At 43.7% G+C, this 18,701-nt stretch overlaps 1 protein-coding gene across 14 annotated transcripts in view; it reads left to right on the top strand.

Moving 5' to 3' along the window:
- Positions 1–15,254, top strand: part of tcf7l2 (transcription factor 7 like 2) — a 93,570-nt gene extending 78,316 nt beyond the window's left edge. For 2 of the 14 annotated variants that reach the window (XM_084141323.1, XM_084141327.1), the window contains 9 exons: positions 732–834; positions 1,961–2,047; positions 6,321–6,443; positions 6,625–6,787; positions 7,148–7,255; positions 7,838–7,886; positions 8,618–8,668; positions 10,028–10,100; positions 13,756–15,254. In XM_084141323.1, the coding sequence (XP_083997449.1) occupies positions 732–834; positions 1,961–2,047; positions 6,321–6,443; positions 6,625–6,787; positions 7,148–7,255; positions 7,838–7,886; positions 8,618–8,668; positions 10,028–10,100; positions 13,756–14,224 (1,226 nt within the window). In that variant the 3' untranslated portion in view covers positions 14,225–15,254. Of the gene's footprint in view, positions 1–731; positions 835–1,960; positions 2,048–6,305; positions 6,444–6,600; positions 6,788–7,147; positions 7,256–7,837; positions 7,887–8,617; positions 8,669–10,027; positions 10,101–10,614; positions 10,967–13,755 lie in introns of those variants that run through there. The other 12 variants (XM_084141321.1, XM_084141326.1, XM_084141314.1 and 9 more) reach the window with 10 other exon arrangements.
- Positions 15,255–18,701: the final 3,447 nt, after the last annotated feature.

Raw genomic sequence — 18,701 nt, 5'->3', positions numbered from 1 at the left:
ACATCTCTGTCGCTGTGCATCAGATGGGAAAACTACATAATTTCTGTCTCTTTGTTAAAAACATTAGGATGAATAGTGGAACATGAAACCAATTCTGGTAAAAAATAATCTGGAAACCAAGGGCCCCTATTTATAAGAGCTACTTTACAATGTCATAAGCATGTCATAATAGATGTTATAGAAAGTTATAAATCAAATCAAATGTTATTGGTCACATACACATATTTAGCAGATGTTATTGCGGGTGTAGCGAAATGCTTGTAAGAGCCTATGTCAGTTGAAGACAGCTAGGCTAATACAACACTGTCATGTCACCCAGTATATTGGGTAAGCCGACTAGCTATGAAACAAGCTGGTCATTAATAACTTGCAGTGACTGTTTATAACATCACTTCATTCATGCTTATGACAGTAAGATAACTTGGGTTTATATGAAGTCAAACCCTGTTTATCCCCCCCCCCCCTCTCTCTTTCTCTCTGTCTCTCAACACGTTATGACACCTTACCGCCAGACTCAAACAGCTTTGATCAGGACGTGTGATTTAGCACTGTGTACATGTGAGCGCATCCGCTCTTCCTCCTCCTCCTCTCTACCCTCCCAGCTTCCTGTGATGTCGACTCTGTTCATTATGAAACTCACAAAGGATGAGTTTAACCCTGACTGATATTTCGGTGTCCATCCCTCTCTTCCTCTTTATTTGTCCCTCTACCCTTTCTATCTTTCTCTCCAGGAATTCCAAGGCCTCCACAACACCCAGACATATCTCCCTATTACCCTCTCTCGCCTGGCTCTGTAGGCCAGCTCCCCCATCCGCTAGGATGGTTAGTACCACAGTAAGCAACATTTTATGACCTTCTTTCTCCACTGTCATCAAGCATGTTTTATTGCTCCAAGCATGTGCTGGTTACAATGTTTATAACTATGTCTAGATGTAGATCTATTTAGTGGTTTGGAGCATTAAGTTCTGTATATAAAATCAGCATCCCTAATGTAGATTATATAATGTCAAATAGTTCTCCATCAGAGGCAATGTCTTCTGGTTTTGTTGTGGGAGGAGAACTTGATTTCTGTATTTTCCTGTCTGGTAACATCATAAGCAGAGCACAGGGAAAGCTCTATATCCACTTATCTCAAACTGGGCCCTCTCAGTTTGGATCAAGCACTGATTTGACTCCTGGCTGACCACAGTGCAGAGAGGAGGGCTAAGTCCCCCTCTCCACTGGAGTCTCCAGTTTATACATTCAGGCAATGGACTGACTCCTGGGCCACAGAAGCACACTGCGGTTTCCTAACCCCCCCCCCCAACACCAACTTGCTTCTTTGTGGCGAATGCTATTTTGCATTTCTCTGTATTGTCCAATTAGATTAATGAACCGTGATTGCCCGTATTTTACCCACAATTCCACATGGGGGCTCTCCCCTGGTAACTCTTGTCAACACTTGTTAATATGACAACAGGCTACAAATTAAGCTCTGTTAATTTAATGTTTTCTCACCGCGATCTAAATACCGGAAAAGGCCCCGAGCGCAGCCACGGCACCCTTTGATTTGCTGCACTTTATTTTGGTATAAATTTACATTCATTATTGTTTGTCTTTGGATGTGTAGACCTCAATTAGCGTGATGGCTCCATTAAAGAGTCCCGCGCTTCGTCTTTAATTATCACAACAAAACACCTAGTTCCAGCTCGGGGAGGAAGTGGCTCCCTCTCCGTCGACACCGAGCGAAGGGTTATGAAATTTAATTAGCCATTCCTAACAGATTTGTGGCATTCAAATTGTTCGGAGTTTGCCTCTCCTTTGATCCGCACTCTGCAATCCCCTAGATTTTAGTCCTGATCAAATGAGAATAAAGAGACCTGCGATCGGGGAGAGAGGGAGAGGGCTTTACCTCCTCTCCTTCCATCAACCCTGTTTCTTTACCTCCCTCTCTTCTCTTTGTTCCTTTTCCTTCTCCTAGGCAAGGTCAACCTGTTTACCCAATCACGACGGGGGGTTTTAGACATCCCTACCCGACTGCACTCACTGTCAACGCATCCATGCAAAGGTGAGTTGAGCCTTGGGAGATAAACACACACACACACCCAGACACAGGAGGAGGCCACGACGTGGGTGCATACCCAGGCGTCACACACAGTACTGTGTAAACTTCTCCCTTAAGGAGAGTGCACACACTCGTCTCTGTGCTCAAAAGGCCGATCCTCCAGTGTCCCCCACTATGTGTTGAAAATTAATTATATTTATCACTATCTAATGAGAACCCTGAAGAACATTTACCCTAGCTGCATGTCAGCCTCGTCTGTAATGGACGGGGCATGTCCTAGTTTTTAGCAACCAGACACATTGATAAATAAACATGTAGACACTTAAAAGGAGAGGATGATGTAGACTGGGGCTTGACACTTGGCTAATGCTTTGTTGGGCCCATTAGAGTCCAGCTCAAGAGGAGAGCTAAGGACACAAGTGGACCCGGAGGGGCATATATGTTTGTTGTTGTTGTGTTATGTGTTTTTAACTGGGCATGGCTTCCCCGGGGGCTGTGCTATAATACTCTGTATTGTGTGGGAAGTGGGAAGAGTTAACTGTGGATGACAAGTACCCCATGATTTGTAGGTTCGGAGTCTTTTCGAAAAACGAGAACAACAACAAAAAGAAACAATTCCATATGGCCGCCCCTCCCTTTTCCCCTGTCCGCCTCCCCGAGCCTAGAGCAGTATTCACAGGCGTTTCAGTGCAGGCAGCTGGAGAGTTTGGAACGGGGATGGTTTATAGATTGGAGGGGAGGGGGTGAGAGGCAGAGGCCTAGGGAGCCTGGGGAACAGGCCAAGCTTCAGTTTAATTACATGCTGATTGGAAAAGCAGCTCTTGAGAGTAGACTGTTCAGACCTCTGTGACGTTGATGGATAAGTGTGAGCGAAGGAGGAAAGGAGAGAGAATGCAAAGGTAGGGAAGAAGAGAGAGGGAGCCCTCGAATGGGGTATGGAAAGATTCATGTTGTGAAATAGTACCTCACACCCTTAGCACTTTGGCATTGAACACGTGTGCACTCGGGTTCCTTATTCCACCCCCCCCCCCCCCCCCCCCCCTCTCTCACACATACACGCACACTCTGACATGGCCTCTTGAACACTCCTTTTAATTACAAGCAGAAAAGCACATTCACTTCACACTTTCTGTTAAAAAGAGAGGCTATGTGAGCCATCAGCTCTTTGTTTGTCCTTTTTTCTTGGTTAGCCTTACATTCACATGTATTCTTAATTAATACACATTACCTACATACTTAGGTTGATAGTTTCTATCATTGTTGGCCACACCTTGATCCAGACTCCCTCCTGGCTTTAGGAACAGACCCAACCACCTTCACAGTTCACTGTGGCACAGCCTTGTTTTCCATATGTGGGTGTCATCTGTATAACAGGGTTAAGATGGTGCTCATTTCTCATCTCTATCCCTATTGGGTCCCTCTTCCACTCCTAGTGACCCCCGTAAAGCAGACCTTGCCCCCCCCCTCTCCCCATCCTAGCCCAGCCCTGGTTGCCCTGCTCTCGGGTACAGCTGGTAGAGCGCAGGCAGCCAGACTAACCAGGACCTGGCAGCATCTAGTGGACCTGTGTTTTAAGTGACAGCTAATTCACCCCTAATGACGGCCTCTACATTGTGATCATCTTATTTCCAGCAAGGCTAATTGAATCTGCTGGATGGGGGCTAGGGGGATTGGCTGGGCTGTGGGGCTGGGGAGAGCTAATGCGTTCTGATGAGCCCTAATTGAATTAGCATAGCTGTTTAGGTGGAGGTCTCCATCTCTCTGGAGAAAGGGGCTTTAGCATGTCCTTGTTAAAACTGCCACTGGAGATTTGACCCCAAAAAAAGATGTCCGATTGGGTTGTCGACGGCGTAGAGAAATGGCACAGGGTGGAAAGGTTTGGATAATCGTGTATATGACAGGGTTTCGGAAGCAAAAAATGAAAACAAATTTTGAGAATTGTCTCTTGGCTTTAAAAGGGCTTTTCTTTCTTAAATATGCCACAAGACATCCAGTAGTTATAAAGTCCAGTCCATGTCTAATAACTACATTGAGATGTCCTGATCCTGTATTTCACTGGCTAGACAGATCTTAACAAGAGATCTAGTGCTTCAGTACTAGCCCCTAGTGCCACATACCGGCCCAATTAGGATGCAGAGAGCAAGTCTGGCTCTCATACCTTGCACCCACTCAATGAGCACCTTATACCTAGGTCCTGTTAAAAAATACATTCTCTGGAAGGGAAAAAAGGCAGGCGAGAGAGAAAAGAGTCAGTCGACGGAGCAAATGAGAGACATTATTTTGATAATGGGGTTGGAACCGTACAGGTCCATTATCTCTGGCGGGCCTGTGTGTGACAGGTGGGAAGAAGTGTAAACCCCTCGCCCCCTGCCTAACCCCTGCGCTTTGATATGTTCCCCCCTCATCCCGCTCTCTCCCATCCTCCCTCGCTACCCCTCTCTTTTTCCTGCGGAAGGGAAAGTACGCTGGCCGAGTCAATATACTGTACATTAACCAGGCATAGGGGTACTTCCTCACATTGGCAATTAAATGGCACTGGCTGACACTGGGCCTGCATTGCAGCCAATGACCCACCCCCATCCTTGCCTTTCAGATTGAGACGTAGGAGCCTGGGGGTTGTTCTGTTCTGTGCTGATGAGGCAAGATGATGATGCCCCGCACATCAAAGGGATGGCCATCATGTTTAAACCATAACCTGGGCCGCGCGGTGGCAGCTGGGGGGAGGAAGGGGAGGGAAGGCGAGGGAGGGGGAGTGTGGAGGTGGTGAGGGGACAGGGAGCAGGAGGAGGAGGAGTGTAGAGAAGGAAGAAGAGAACAAAATGGGATGCTGGAACAGAGGAAACTTAACAAGAGCACCGAGAGAGAGAGGGAAGGAAGGAAAGAGGGAGAGGAAGAGACAGAGTAGAGGAAGTGTGGCGGCCTAATGATGGGTGATCTGCAGCCACTGCCGCGGTCCCCTCAGCAGATGACATGGCGCAAACACAAACATGTCAATGATGAAGGGAAGAGAGAAAAGCAGTGGAGGAGAGCGAGGGAGGAGGGAGAGAACCCACACACTCCCCAGAGATCGCCTGCAACAAAAACGAGTTGTTCCTGGCGACTTTATGCTCATCATTATATTCTGGCTCCGAGCCATGCAGCCAGACATAGCCAGATAATGAGCTGTTTAAAAAAAGAAGGAATGATTCCTCCTTTTTTCCCCTCCTTCATCCTCCCCTCTTTTTCTATGATTTGTGAACGGTCATGCATAGCTGAGATATATATATACTGTACACACACAGACACACTCATACAAATAATCTTACACACACATTTATTCTCTCTCTCTCACACACACACACACACACACACATTGCTCTGTGAAGTGAATCCATAGATGCGGGTTATTGCCCTCAATCAGTGTAGCTGTGGGAGATGATGAAATGATTCTACCAGTGTAATGAAGATGTTGAGGGGGAGATAAAGGATGATAACACCATGAATAATCTGATCTAGCATGAGGCTAGATAGAATAGGCCTAGGCCTAACACAGTGATGCACAGAAAAAGGTGCCTTGCCAATGGTTAAAGCTACTGTGAAATAAAGATGTTTTAACATTACCTCAGTATTGACATCAGCTAACACAACGGATTGGCACGAGACTCCATAGACCTGTAGTTGGTCACATTGTAAAGGGGGCAAGACATCCTGGGACCTGTATTTGTCATCCACAGTCCAGAGAGAGGGGTGGCAGCAATAAACACTGAATTGGAGCCAAGTCACTATTTTGTCTCCGTTATAGAAGCAAGTGAGGACTTTTTAGAACTCATTACAAGGACACATGTAGCTGAAGTGTCTGTGTGGACCATTTTGGCTTCTCAAAGATTAACCTTCAGTGCAATGGGAGCCCTGTCTTTCCATTTACCTCTCTTCCCACTCAAACACAAAACAGCTCTCTTTTTTTAAATGAATATACTATATGAAATATGACTCATTATGATGTGTTTACTGTGTAACTGTTTCTATGTGATTGTGAGATCTAAATTCTGTGATACTTATGGGCCGAATCCTTTCTTGATATACGTGTGCGAAACTCAAGCTTTTGTGTAAGTCATGCATTGGATGTCAATGAGAGATTTGCGTGGAAATCTGACTTTCATGCTCGGACCTCAAGGTAGGATTCGGCCCTATATATGCATGTCTGTATGAATGTCGATTGAGCATATTCTGTCTATGTGTCCATCTTCCATTTCACACGTGTCCACTCTGACGATTTACACAGTTTTCTGTCCTCCAGGTTCCCTCACCACATGGTCCCGCCTCACCACAGTTTGCACCAGACCGGCATCCCCCACCCCGCCATCGTCACGCCCAACGTCAAGCAGGAGTCCTCCCACAGCGACATAGGCCTCAACAGCTCGTGAGTACACACACCTGCACACACACACACCTGGTTGTTTTCACCATTGTAAACGAAACAGCAGTATAGTCAAAATTGGCACTGGTATTGTTGTTCTAAATTCTACCATTACAATAAGCTGTTTAATACCAATTCTGGGTATTTGCCAACCATACAGTACTATACTGTACACACTCCACAGGAAACACCAGGACTCCAAAAAGGAAGAGGAGAAGAAGAAGCAGCCCCACATCAAGAAGCCGCTGAACGCATTCATGCTCTACATGAAGGAGATGAGGGCCAAGGTCGTGGCCGAGTGCACGTTGAAAGAGAGCGCCGCCATCAACCAGATCCTGGGACGAAGGGTGAGAGAGAGACAGCACTGCTGTAGACACAGAGGCTCACTCACGATACAGATACAGCTACAGCTTGGTAACTCCCTGTACAAGGGACTATGAATGGGGAAGGTATCCATCACACAGATATCCACCGCACACACACAATGTGTGGTTTAGTTGACTATAGGCCTGCTACTGGGTCTGGGAGACAAAGGCAACCTGTCTTATTTTGTCTCTACCTCTCACTGCTCTTGGCTGAAGACGGTCATATTTACTGTTGACAACTATATATATTATAGTCTTCTCGCCTTGCACTCATCTCTTTGTATTATGTCCTGTCCCCCTCTCATCCCCTCCCTCTCTCTTTTTCTGTGTGTCTGTCTGTAGTGGCACGCCCTAACACGAGAGGAGCAGGCGAAATACTACGAGCTGGCCAGGAAAGAGCGACAGCTTCACATGCAGCTCTACCCCGGCTGGTCAGCACGAGATAACTATGTAAGTTTTTAAGTTTTCAACACGTACATCCTGTACTTCTCCCCTCACAAGGACATGTCTGGGATGAGTGCTCTTACTGTTCTGTCTGAGCTGAGAGCTCACCTCACTAGCCAATGCCTGCTGACTGTTGCCCTAAACACCTTAGTCGATGGAATCTCCTATATACTTAAAAGCCCTGAAATGCTGATGCTGCAGGAAGTTTCTCTCCCAGCGTTGGTGTGTGTCCAGCAGTGCAGGGCTCATCATACACCCCTGCAAGGGTCAGGTAGACCAGTGAAACTCTGACCCCTCTCAGCCTACCCAAAGCATTGTGCACAAATCTGACTCCCTCACTAGAAACCAACAAAGCCTCTACATAAAATACAACAAAAGAAAAGAGAAAAAAAAAAAGTACAAAAAGGGAGAAGGGAAAATTCTGTTATGGCCTGCAGTGGCAGTTAAAACCGGCGGGCAGAGAAAGAGAGAATGAATGAATAAATAAACAGAGAGATGGGCCCCGTTTCTATTTCATGTCTCGGGTCTTCTGCAATATAATAACTAAGGTTCCTGTCTATTTCTCTTCTTTTGGCGGGTAACCAACAGGGCAAGAAGAAGAAGAGAAAAAGGGATAAGCAGCCAGGAGAGGGCAATGGTAAGTGAGCAGCAATTATCTCCTATTAGAGGAGCCCCATCATGTGTCAGGACTGTGTGACATCTCACAAGATAAAAGTCTAGCCTGTTTTTTTCCTCTACTGCTTTTTTTCTTTTTGTGTTGTTGTGCCTGGCTCGTTTTTTTTTTGGTAGACTTGCTTGTTCGCTCCCTCCTTCCATTCCCCATCCCCTCCCCTAGCCTTCCCCAGCTAATAACGTTGAATATGCATGACACCCCCTCCCCAGCCTCACCCCTCCCCCCTCTCCTCCCTCCCTCCCCACCAACATCTCCCCTCTCCACTTTGCCCCCCAGCATTTATGATACTGTGATATGTGTTTTGAGAATGTGAAATTTAAGCGTTGTGAGAGCCATTAACTTTGCCAGTGTTGTGTGTGTCTGTGTGTTATAATGCCTGTGCCCTCTGGATAGACTGTGTGTGTGTGTGTGTGTGTGTGTGTGTGTGTGTGTGTGTGTCTGTAACTTGGGCTGCCCCTGCTTGTCTGCATGCATGCTTTTAATCGCACACAAACAAACAAAATCACCCACATCTTAAAATTAAGGAGGTTTGCTAATTCTATTATTTATTCATTTTATATTCTTATTCTTCATATTCTTCTGATAATCCATATTGTGAGTTGAGAAGGAGAAATGCGGCATATTAAACTGTATTTTACGCTCGTTTACGTCACGGATCCCCTCTTGAAGGCCTCTCTATCTGTTCTTTTTTTCAGAACACAGAGAATATTTTCCAAACCCTTGCCTTTCACTCCCTCCGATTACAGGTGCTAATGTCATTTTGAGTCTTAAATTACTAACTTGTTTTTTTTTTCTCGTTTTGGTTTATCATGTATTTATTGATCTATGTATATTATATTTCAAATTAATTTTACTAAGCTAAATGCAATCTTTTTAAGGATGTTATGTGCTTTGTTTGCTGCTTTCTTTCTTAAAAATGTGCTTATGTTTATTTATTTTACCATTTTATTTGTTATACTAGCAAAAGTATGTTTTATTTGATGTACTTACACATTTATTTAATGATGCTTCTATGTTAAAGTCATTCATTCTAGAACAATCTTCCCCATTTGGCCAAATCAATATGTAGTATATATTTCTAGCGGTGACTGTTAAAGTTAGAGAATCTTAATGTTGAGTTATGACCCAGAGATTTGATGTCAGTCAGGGTAAACCTCCTTAATCTACTTGCTTCAGTAGCTGCGTGTGTTCCTTTCCCTGGGCCAGCATGAGTTGGGCCTATTCCCCTTCTATGCTGTCTAAGGCCTGGATTCAAACCACTCACCATAGGATTCCTATTTTGACCCAAGTGTAATTTTGCTCTACATTTGATTATTAAGCCATTATGGCTGCGTTTACACAGGTGGCCCAATTCTGATAATCTTTCCACTAATTGGTCTTTTGACCACATCAGATCTTTTCACATCAGATCTTTTTCAGAGCTGATCTGATTGGTCAAATGACCAATTGGGCTGTCTGTGTAGAGCCTATGGTAGAGTTCTCGAAGATGACACAACAAATTGGAAAGGAAAGCTTTGTGTCAGGTGATTGAATTCAGGTCCAAGTAGAAGTGCCCTTGCTGCATTCACTAGGGTTCAACCCTTTAATGCTTTCCCTGGCTGGGACTAACCCGAACCTTCCCTTATCTTAACAGTCTGATACTGCTGCCTCTTCCTACCTACCACCTATACCCGCTCCTTTTCAAATATGCTATTAAAAAAGATAACTATGAATGGCACTTAGCAGAAATGTAATTAAGTCTGCATTATTTTCCCCATCATATTCTCCTCAAACAAATACGTATTATATTTTTATTAGCTTTAGCTTTTAGCTTTTTTTTCGACTTAATCCTTGCACATTTATGCATTTGTTTACTTTTTGCTTGTGGTTTGATTTTACTTAAACTGTGTCTTCTGACAGTCCTTTTCTGTAAAGGCATACTGCACAATTACTTGCATCTTTTTAATTAGAGGGGGGGGGGGGGGGGGTGAATAAGCTAAATATTCCACGTTTTCGAGCCTCACTGGTTTACGGTTTTTCTCCTTTATTTCTCTCCTCTTTCTCTTCCCCCCTTTTTGGGTTTTCTTCCTCCTCTCTGCTGGCTTTCCTTCCTGTTGTGGCATCAGACCTGAGTGCTCCTAAGAAGTGTCGAGCGCGCTTTGGGCTCGATCAGCAGAATAACTGGTGTGGCCCGTGCAGGTGTGTATGCTGTGTGTGGCATGAACGCCGGGGCCAGGTGACGGCTGTTCTCTGAGCTGGGACTTCCTCCTTCCCTCCCCGACTCCCTCTCTCCTTCCTTCGCCAGGCTTTCGCCATCTCCCAATTCTTCCTCCTACCCAGCCCTGCCAGTTTGGCCTGCCTCTATCCTCTAGTTTTATTGGTGTTTGGGAACAGGGTTAACGTTAATGTGTGTGCGGGTGTTTGTGTGAATGGTGTTTGTACATAAGTCTAGATTCGAAACATATAGATGTGGGGTTGGGTGGGTCCTATAGGTGGTATTCTCTTTAGGAATTAGCCATAATGAGGGGCAGGACTCATCAGATGGCAGACTGGGTCTGAGAGGAGTTGGAGACGCGATGGCCTGGTCTGTGTGGAGGAAGTCCCAGTGTTGACAGCCCAAACCTAAGCCCTGCCTACATGTGTTGTCTGTCCAATGACGTGTCCATTTTCTGTGTTTTTGTATTGTTTGTGTGTCTACCTCTTTGGCTAACAGATGCAAATACCCCAAAGAAGTGTCGTGCCTTGTTCGGGCTTGACCAGCTGAGTTTATGGTGCAAACCATGCAGGTATACCCCTGTAGTATCTATGGGAGGACAACCATATAGACAACCACTTCCTTCTCTTATACCTTCTCAAGACATCCCTCTAAAATATATGTATTATGTTTTCTTCAATGTGTTAATTGATGGCCTTCTTTTATCTGTTCCTTTTCCTGATTGTGGAATTTTTTGCAATAGCTTCTCATAGCAAGTCATTTTACTTATTTTCTTTGAAAACTAGAAGCCCAGTGGCAGAAAATGGATTTACTAGCATTGTTATTTGTATACTACCTTGGCAATAACATTGTAAAGATTGTAAACAATCAAATTTAGGAGACCTTTGGGTATTGTTGCTGTAATGTAATTTAAAAAAAACACATTTATGGTTTATGATACTATTCTTGTTGAAAGGTTGAAATCCATTTTCTATCCAGGCTGTATGTAAGTGCCTGACATCCTAACTGTCTAAAGTGTCTGTCTGAATTGGCCCTCTTGATAACCTTGTTATGCTAAGACTTGGCCCTGCTTCTCAGAGGGCACCAGAGTGACTTTCTTCTATGCCCTCTTCCTCCTCCTCCTCTTCTTCCTCCAAACTCCTCTCTGATAACCCTTACTTAGTCCCTACATGTTGTCTTTCTGTTCTGACACAAGCAGTCTTTGAATTGGGAATATTTTCATGGTAGGTATTTGTTTCTGCTAAGTAATATCCCTCTCTGTGTCTGGCTTGCACTGTGTCCCCACCTCTACCCTGACCATTGTGACATGACGTTTGGTACTATGTATCACTGGTCAACCCAAGGCATGCGATCAATACATTTCATTTTTCTTATTTTGTTTTCAATATTGATCTGTAGTTATTACTCCAGAAAGATTTCTGGGATTTTGTCATTGCCTCAAAGAAAACAGCTCATAAGATATTGAGTGATCTTACCAAGTCACTTTTCCCCTCACATTTTATGAGCGGTTATAAACGTTGAATTCATATGGCATCCAATTAAAGTAATCCACAAAGCCGTTCAAACAGCTGAACTCTCTTAGAAATGCTCCACACTCAGTTTCAACAGTAACAAGTACTGTTACAGTAGATTTAAATTAAGACATACACAGTTGATCACATTGATAAAGAGATTCTATTCTCACAGTATTTCCTGATCTAGTCCATGAACGTTCTGGGTAGATGATGAGGGAGGCAGCAGCGGGTTGCCTGAGGACCAGGTTTGGGAATAGCCAGGGATAATTCCTGCTTCGTTTAAGGAGCCGAGAGGTTAACAGACCTCACTGGGCCCCATTTCCTGAAAGATGCATCTGGCGTAATTCCCCTGGAGACGGGGAAATCAATATGTTACACAGGCACATACTATCAATCGATATGTCTGTTTAAAAAATGGATATTAGCTCATTTGTAGTGGTTTGACAGGCAGTTATCAGTTTAGCCCTGACAGAGGAAGAGACACAGCCTAGCACTGGCAGAATAATAGCATTTTACACTGGTAGCTAACACTCAATACCACACAATACTCATACAGGGTCTTTGACAGCCAAGCAGACAACTCAACCCAACTCCCTTTCCTTGCTTTTCAGTTTAGATTTCCCTGTGGTTTACTCTTTCTTGTGTGTCCATGTTGTGTGCTTGTCCTCTTTATGTAGTTGTTCAATCACAGAAGTGCTTGCCGTTTTGTTCAGCATGCTATCAGTGTAAGGTATATGTGGCTGTCCAAATGTCTGCTTTTCTTTCCCCACTCTCCCTTTCTCTTCATTCCTCTGTCTTATGAGTTCTCACTGATCAATCTCCCTCTCTTTTTTCCATCTCTTTCTCTCTCACACACTATTTGTGTGAACCTGTTACCTGCAGAAGTACAGGCAGGGTATGACTTGACAAACAGGCCATACCTTGATTGAACATAGAACAGAGATGCTGATATTTCTCAAAGGCTAGCTGAACCAAAGCATCATTTCTATCAGTCACTTCTGCCCTTCTCCCTCCCTCCCCACCTCCGAATTCTGTTCTTTCTCCTTCTTGCTCATTGTCCCTGTGAGCTAGCAACACAGTCTGAACCGCAGTGTATTTGCCTTTCAGGCAAGCACAGACCTTGTGATAAGGAGTTGTTGTAGAGGTCATGGTAAGACGAGGTGGGCAGAGGCTCCCCCTCCCTCCATCCTTCCCTCCCCCCACACCAACTGAACATAGCACACACACAGCCATCTCAGAGACAAACACACACACACACGCTGCAGGCGTGCCAGACGGGAGGGTCCAAACCCGAGCAGAAATGCAAACATGACGCCGTGACCCTTCATACACACACATATGTCTTAGGGGCAGGTGCAGCGTAGTGTGGAATCCCCTGAACTCTTACCTCTGCATCCAAACTCTCCCCCCTAAGGAAAGGAGAGAGAGAGAGAGAGAGGTCAGGATAGTGCAGGGAAGTGAGGAGGGAGGAGAGAGGGAGGGAGGACTAGTATTTCAGAAGAGCAGGGTGATCCCTGGCGGTAGCTCTTCACCAGGGCCAGCTCTTTGTTTCAGTCAAGATCAGAAGTCTGTGAGGAAACGTTTGAGAAAAAATAAGAAACCCACACACTGCTCTTTAAGAAGCTTTACGTATTGGCCTCGGCCTTCGTCAGAGCTTTTGTGAGATTTAAAATACGTTTTAAAAGATGAGAAAAATAACAACAGAAAAGGGAGCTGTTATAGATTTGCCATGAAAACCAGTCTTCATCCTTCTTTATTCTTCATCCATTTCATCCATCATTTTCATCATCCTGCTGCTTCTCCTATTTCATTATCCTGTCTGTCTGTTTGGTGTACTGTATTGTACTGTATATGTCCTGGGAATCTGAGAAGGCCACCTGTAGCCTTAATCCTCAGCCGGGCTGTAGTGGTGGCAACCACTTAAATGCACCAGAAAACAACAATAATTTAAGGCCCAGAAATAGGTTTTAGATTGTATCTTTAAGACACTGATGGTATGCATAATGCAAATGAAACAAGATGGTGCATTTAAGTTGACTGCTAAGGCTCAGCTATTGCCCAGCAGATTGTTGTCAGTTCTGGGATGTCATGCTAAAAAGCGGATTTCTCTGTCCCCCATCTCCAGGAGAAAAAAAAAGTGCATTCGCTACATCCAAGGTGAAGGCAGCTGTGCCAGTCCTCCCTCTTCGGACGGAAGCTTACTAGACTCCCTCCCACCCTCCCCCTCCTCGGTGGCCCCCTCCCCCTCCTCGAAAGAGTCCAAACCTCAGACTGAACAAATGCAACCTCTCTCACTGACTATGAAACCGGCCCACCAGCCTCTCCACCACCCGCACCTCCTGGCTGGGCATCCTCCTCCGCCATCTTTGGTTCTGCTGGAAAACTCTGCTGCTGCAGCAGGTAAAATGCCTGGCGCAGCCCACAACGGAGCCCATGACCACGGCAATGTCTCGTCCTCGCGGCAACCGGGCTCCTCAGGCGCCTCGCTGTCCCTGGCCAGGCCCTCGGCAGCATCGCTATGTCATTCCCACTCGCTACACCCCAACTCCACGGCCCCTCAGCCTCTGTCGCTCGTGACCAAGTCTATAGAGTAGCCTCCCTCCTTATTCACTCCTGTCCTTCCTTCCTATATTTCTAGCTCTGCACACCTCTATTCGGGCCCTCTTTCTTTTTATCCTTTTTTCTATTTTTGTGCCATAAGGCTTTGAAAATTTGTTCTTGTTTTATCAAAGTTCATTGGTCAATATTTGACCCATCATTATCGAAAAAAACAAACATATAATTATTATAATGAATTAATAATGCAATGAGCTGTAGACTATAGCTTTGGGAATCTGCCAACATTTTCTCAACTTTTTTCTTTGTTTTTATTTTGTAGTGTTAAACAGTGCAACAGAATATTGTTATGTAGTTCCACTTAAACATGTTTAAATGACAGATATAAAAAGGTAGGTTAGATTATTATTCAATGAGCCCTTTTCTTGAAAGAGTTGGTTCTCCTTCATTATTTGTATTAAATACGAGCTTGCGAACCAATCATTTGACACCCGTTCAAACCCTGGAGGGCATGAGGATCGTGGAGACACCTCTCTTACTGAGGAACAACTTTAATTGTGATGTTACTTGTTCTTCTTTAAATGTACAGAAATATTGGTGGGGGGGGGGGGGGGGGTTATTGTGTTAATGTGCATTGTTCCATTACGTTGTCTTTTTTGTTGTTGTTTACCTTTGGGGGTGGAGTCAGGTGGGGTGGTTGGACCTGGGGAGACAGGGGGAGGGCTATTGGGGTGGGTGGTGGGTTGCGGTATTCAATACAAAATGTCACAACGCTAGGACCAGTAGTATTTATTGCTTTAGAGATTGCTTGTTGTATCTTGTATGTTGTCCCTTTTTAAATATTTTCTTTTTCTTAATACATTGTATAAATATTTTTTCTTAACGTAAGCAACTTATATATAAAATGATCCATTTTTACAAGGAGGTTTTAAAGGTAAATCTTTTTGTTGTTGACAACCTGGATTCCACCCAATGTACTGTGTAGATTTCACGAACAGAGGTATGCACAACTTCATTTCAAGAAATGCGTCTATAAGCCATTTTACAAAAGAAGAAAATAAACTTGAAACAAGGGACAGTGGGTACCGTGTCTTCAGTAGTTTGGGAAAGTGTCAAAGCCCTTCTTTTTTATTGCACAGTCTCATCTCTACCAGACTAGATTTGTGTACAGATTTTCCGTGCCAAATTTTGTGATAATTTTCTCTCCCCCCTCTAACCACGCTGTAGGGTTTTTCTGTTGTTGATTGTTTTTTGTTTTTTTAAACCATACTTTGCTGTGACGTTACATAGATTGCTATGTATGTAGTATAAATGTTGCTATAACAAATGTGTTTGGTAGCAGATTGTCAAATATTACAATTTAAACTGAATAAAAAGACGGACATCATACTGTATAAACCCACAAGGGCCAAATTATGTATATTAGGAGGTTCATAAAAAACTATGAAATAACTACAAAAAAATACACAAACTGCCACTTTTAAGTACACTACTACATATAGGTAGATAGAAAAAATAGGCATGTTGATGTTGCAAGAGGCTGTAAAAAAAGCTACAAGAGAATCATCCACTTGGTACCATTGTAGTTGACATGACGCGACTGTAACCTGTCGATTTCTTCTCTGGTTTATTAAGATGCTAATGATGAATAGTTTGAATGTTTCCTTAACGGCTGTGATGTTCCTCTTCTATTTTATGCTCTTATATTTTGTTTAATTTTTAGTTTTTTTCCCTGTTATTTTAAATGGTTCCAAAACCATGTTTTTGTAATGAATAAATGTTTATGCTGTACAGTCTCTGTAGCATGCAGTTCTGTATTAATAAAAGCGACTTAGTATGTGCAGATCAATCTGTGTCTAACTTTTGTGATAGAATATGTGAGTGCAGCAACTCAATGAGCGATCGCAGTAGTGTAAAGGCGTAGCCGTTGGAAGTAGGGGTGCTGAGGGTGCTGCAGCACCCCCTGAAAAATCAGAATAAAACAAATGTTTAATAAAAGCAACATTATTGTTTGAAAAAAAAAAATGTTCACTAAAGTTGTGCACTGTGCCTTTAATAGTATTAGTGGACCGATAGAGACGTCTTTAGCGCTGGCAAAAAAATGTTTTGTTGCATGTCCACTTTGGCAAAAAAAGGTAGTTGTATAATTAAGAACAGTATCTTGCAGGATTCAATAGTTGGAATTGTAAGAGTTGTTGCCCTGTCCCTTTCTCTGCGATTGTCATTTTAATGGAATCCAGAAAGAACAAAACCCTGTCTACAAACATTTACATCAAAAGGTGCAAAGTTATGGGCAAAGACACAAAACATCCACATCAAATTAAATATTTTTCTTGATCAAATAACATGGAAAACAACCATTTTTTGTGCAGTATTAAACCATGCTTTGCTGTGACGTTACATAGATTGCTATGTATGTAGTATAAATGTTGCTATAAAAAATGTTTGGTAGCAGATTGTCAAATATTACAATATTACAAATATTACTGAACAAAGTGTAAAATAACCACTTTGTTCATTATTTAAAATATATATATATATGAAAATGTATGCACTCACTACTGTAAATTGCTCTGGATAAGAGTGTCTACTAAAATGGAAAGTAAATGAATAGACCATTTCAGTTTTCACGTAGAAATAAGTTGCATTTGCAAAGTATTTCAAGAAACTGGAAACTTATATCAAGCAAGTATTTTTGTATCCCACAAGTATTATCAGATTAACTGTTTTGTACAGATAATTATAAGATTCAAGTTACAAATGCTGGTAAACACTCAAATACATTTAGTTTAAAATATGTTCAGCGGGGGCAAAACAAAAAATCTGCGTCCCCCCGTCTGCAAAAAATTTGCAGCACTCCCACCCTCAAAATACACTGAACAAAAATATATAAACGCAACATGTAAAGTGTTGGTCGCATGTTTCAAGAGCTGAACTAAAAAAATCCCTGACATTTTCCATGTGCACAAAAAGCTTATTTCTCTCAAATTTTGTGCATACATTTGTTTACATCCCTGTTAGTGAGCATTTCTGTTTTGCCAAGATAATCCATCCACCTTACAGGTGTGGCATATTAAGAGCTGATTAAACAGCATGATCATTACACCCCTTATGCTGGGGACAATAAAAGGCCACTTTTAAAATGTGCAGTTTTGTCACACAACACAATGCCACAGATGTCTGAAGTTTTGAGGGAGCATGCAATTGGCATGCTGACTGCAGGAATGTCTACCAGAGCTTTTGCCAGAGAATTGAATGTTAATTTGTCTACCATAAGCTGCCTCCAAAGTTGTTTTAGAGAATTTGGCAGCACGTCCTACCGGCCTCAGAACCGCAGACCATGTTTAACCACGCCAGCCAAGGACCTCCACATCCGGCCTCTTCACCTGCGGGATCGTCTGAAGGGGGTTGCGTTTATATTTTTGTTCAGTATACCTTTACATATGTGTAAAGGTACTGAGGGCCTGTTTCCCAAGCACAGATTAAGCCTAGTCCTGGACTGAAAAGTATGGTCAAATTCAATGGAGAATCTAGTCCAGGACTCAACTTAATCTGTCTGGGAAACCACAGTTAAGGGTATGCATGTTTATCAGGGAAGCTGCCACCACCATGCTTCAACATAGGCATGGTTCTAGGTTTCCTCCAGACGTGACGCTTGGCATTCAGGCCAAAGAGTTCAATCTTGGTTTCATCAGAATATTGTTTCTCATGGACTGAGAATCTTTAGGTGCGTTTTGGCAAACTCCATGCGGGCTGTCATGAGCCTTTTACTGAGGAGTGGCTTCTGTCTGGCCACTCTACCATAAAGGCCTGATTGGTGGAGTGCTGCAGAGATGATTGTCCTTTTGGAAGGTTCTCCCATCTCCACAGAGGAATTGTCCCCAAGACTCTTTCTAAGACTCTTCCTAGAGCTGGCCGCCTGGTCAAACGGAGCAGTCGGGGGAGAAGGGCCTTGGTCAGGAAGGTGACCAAGAACCCAATGGTCACTCTGACAGAGCTCCAGAGTTCCTCTGTGGAGATGGGAGAACCTTCCACAAGGACAACCATCTCTGCAGCGCTCTATCAATCAGGCCTTTATGGTAGAGTGGCCAGACGGAAGCTACTCCTTAGTAAAAGGTACATGACAGCCCGCTTGAAGTTTGCCAAAAGGCACCTAAAGACTCAGACCATGAGAAACAAGATTCTCTGGTCTGATGAAACCAAGATTGAACTCTTTGGCATGAAAGCCAAGCGTCACGTCTGGAGGAAACCTGGCACCATCCCTTCGGTGAAGCATGGTGGTGGCAGCATCGTGCTGTGGAGATCCTTGATGAAAACCTGCTCTAGAGCGCTCAGGACCTCAGACTGGGGCGAAGGTTCACCTTCCAACAGGACAACGACCTTAAGCACCCAGCCAAGACAATGCAGGAAAGGCTTCGGGACAAGTCTCTGAATGATCCTGAGTGGCCCAGCCAGAGCCCGGACTTGAACCCGATCGAATATCTCTGAAGAGACGTAAAAATAGCTGTGCAGCGA

The sequence above is a fragment of the Coregonus lavaretus genome (genome assembly GCF_964263955.1).
Source record: "Coregonus lavaretus genome assembly, chromosome: 25".
In the NCBI taxonomy this organism is placed as follows: Eukaryota; Metazoa; Chordata; class Actinopteri; order Salmoniformes; family Salmonidae; genus Coregonus; species Coregonus lavaretus.
Note: the sequence above shows the minus strand (reverse complement) of the source record. Positions and strands in the feature narration are given on the sequence as shown.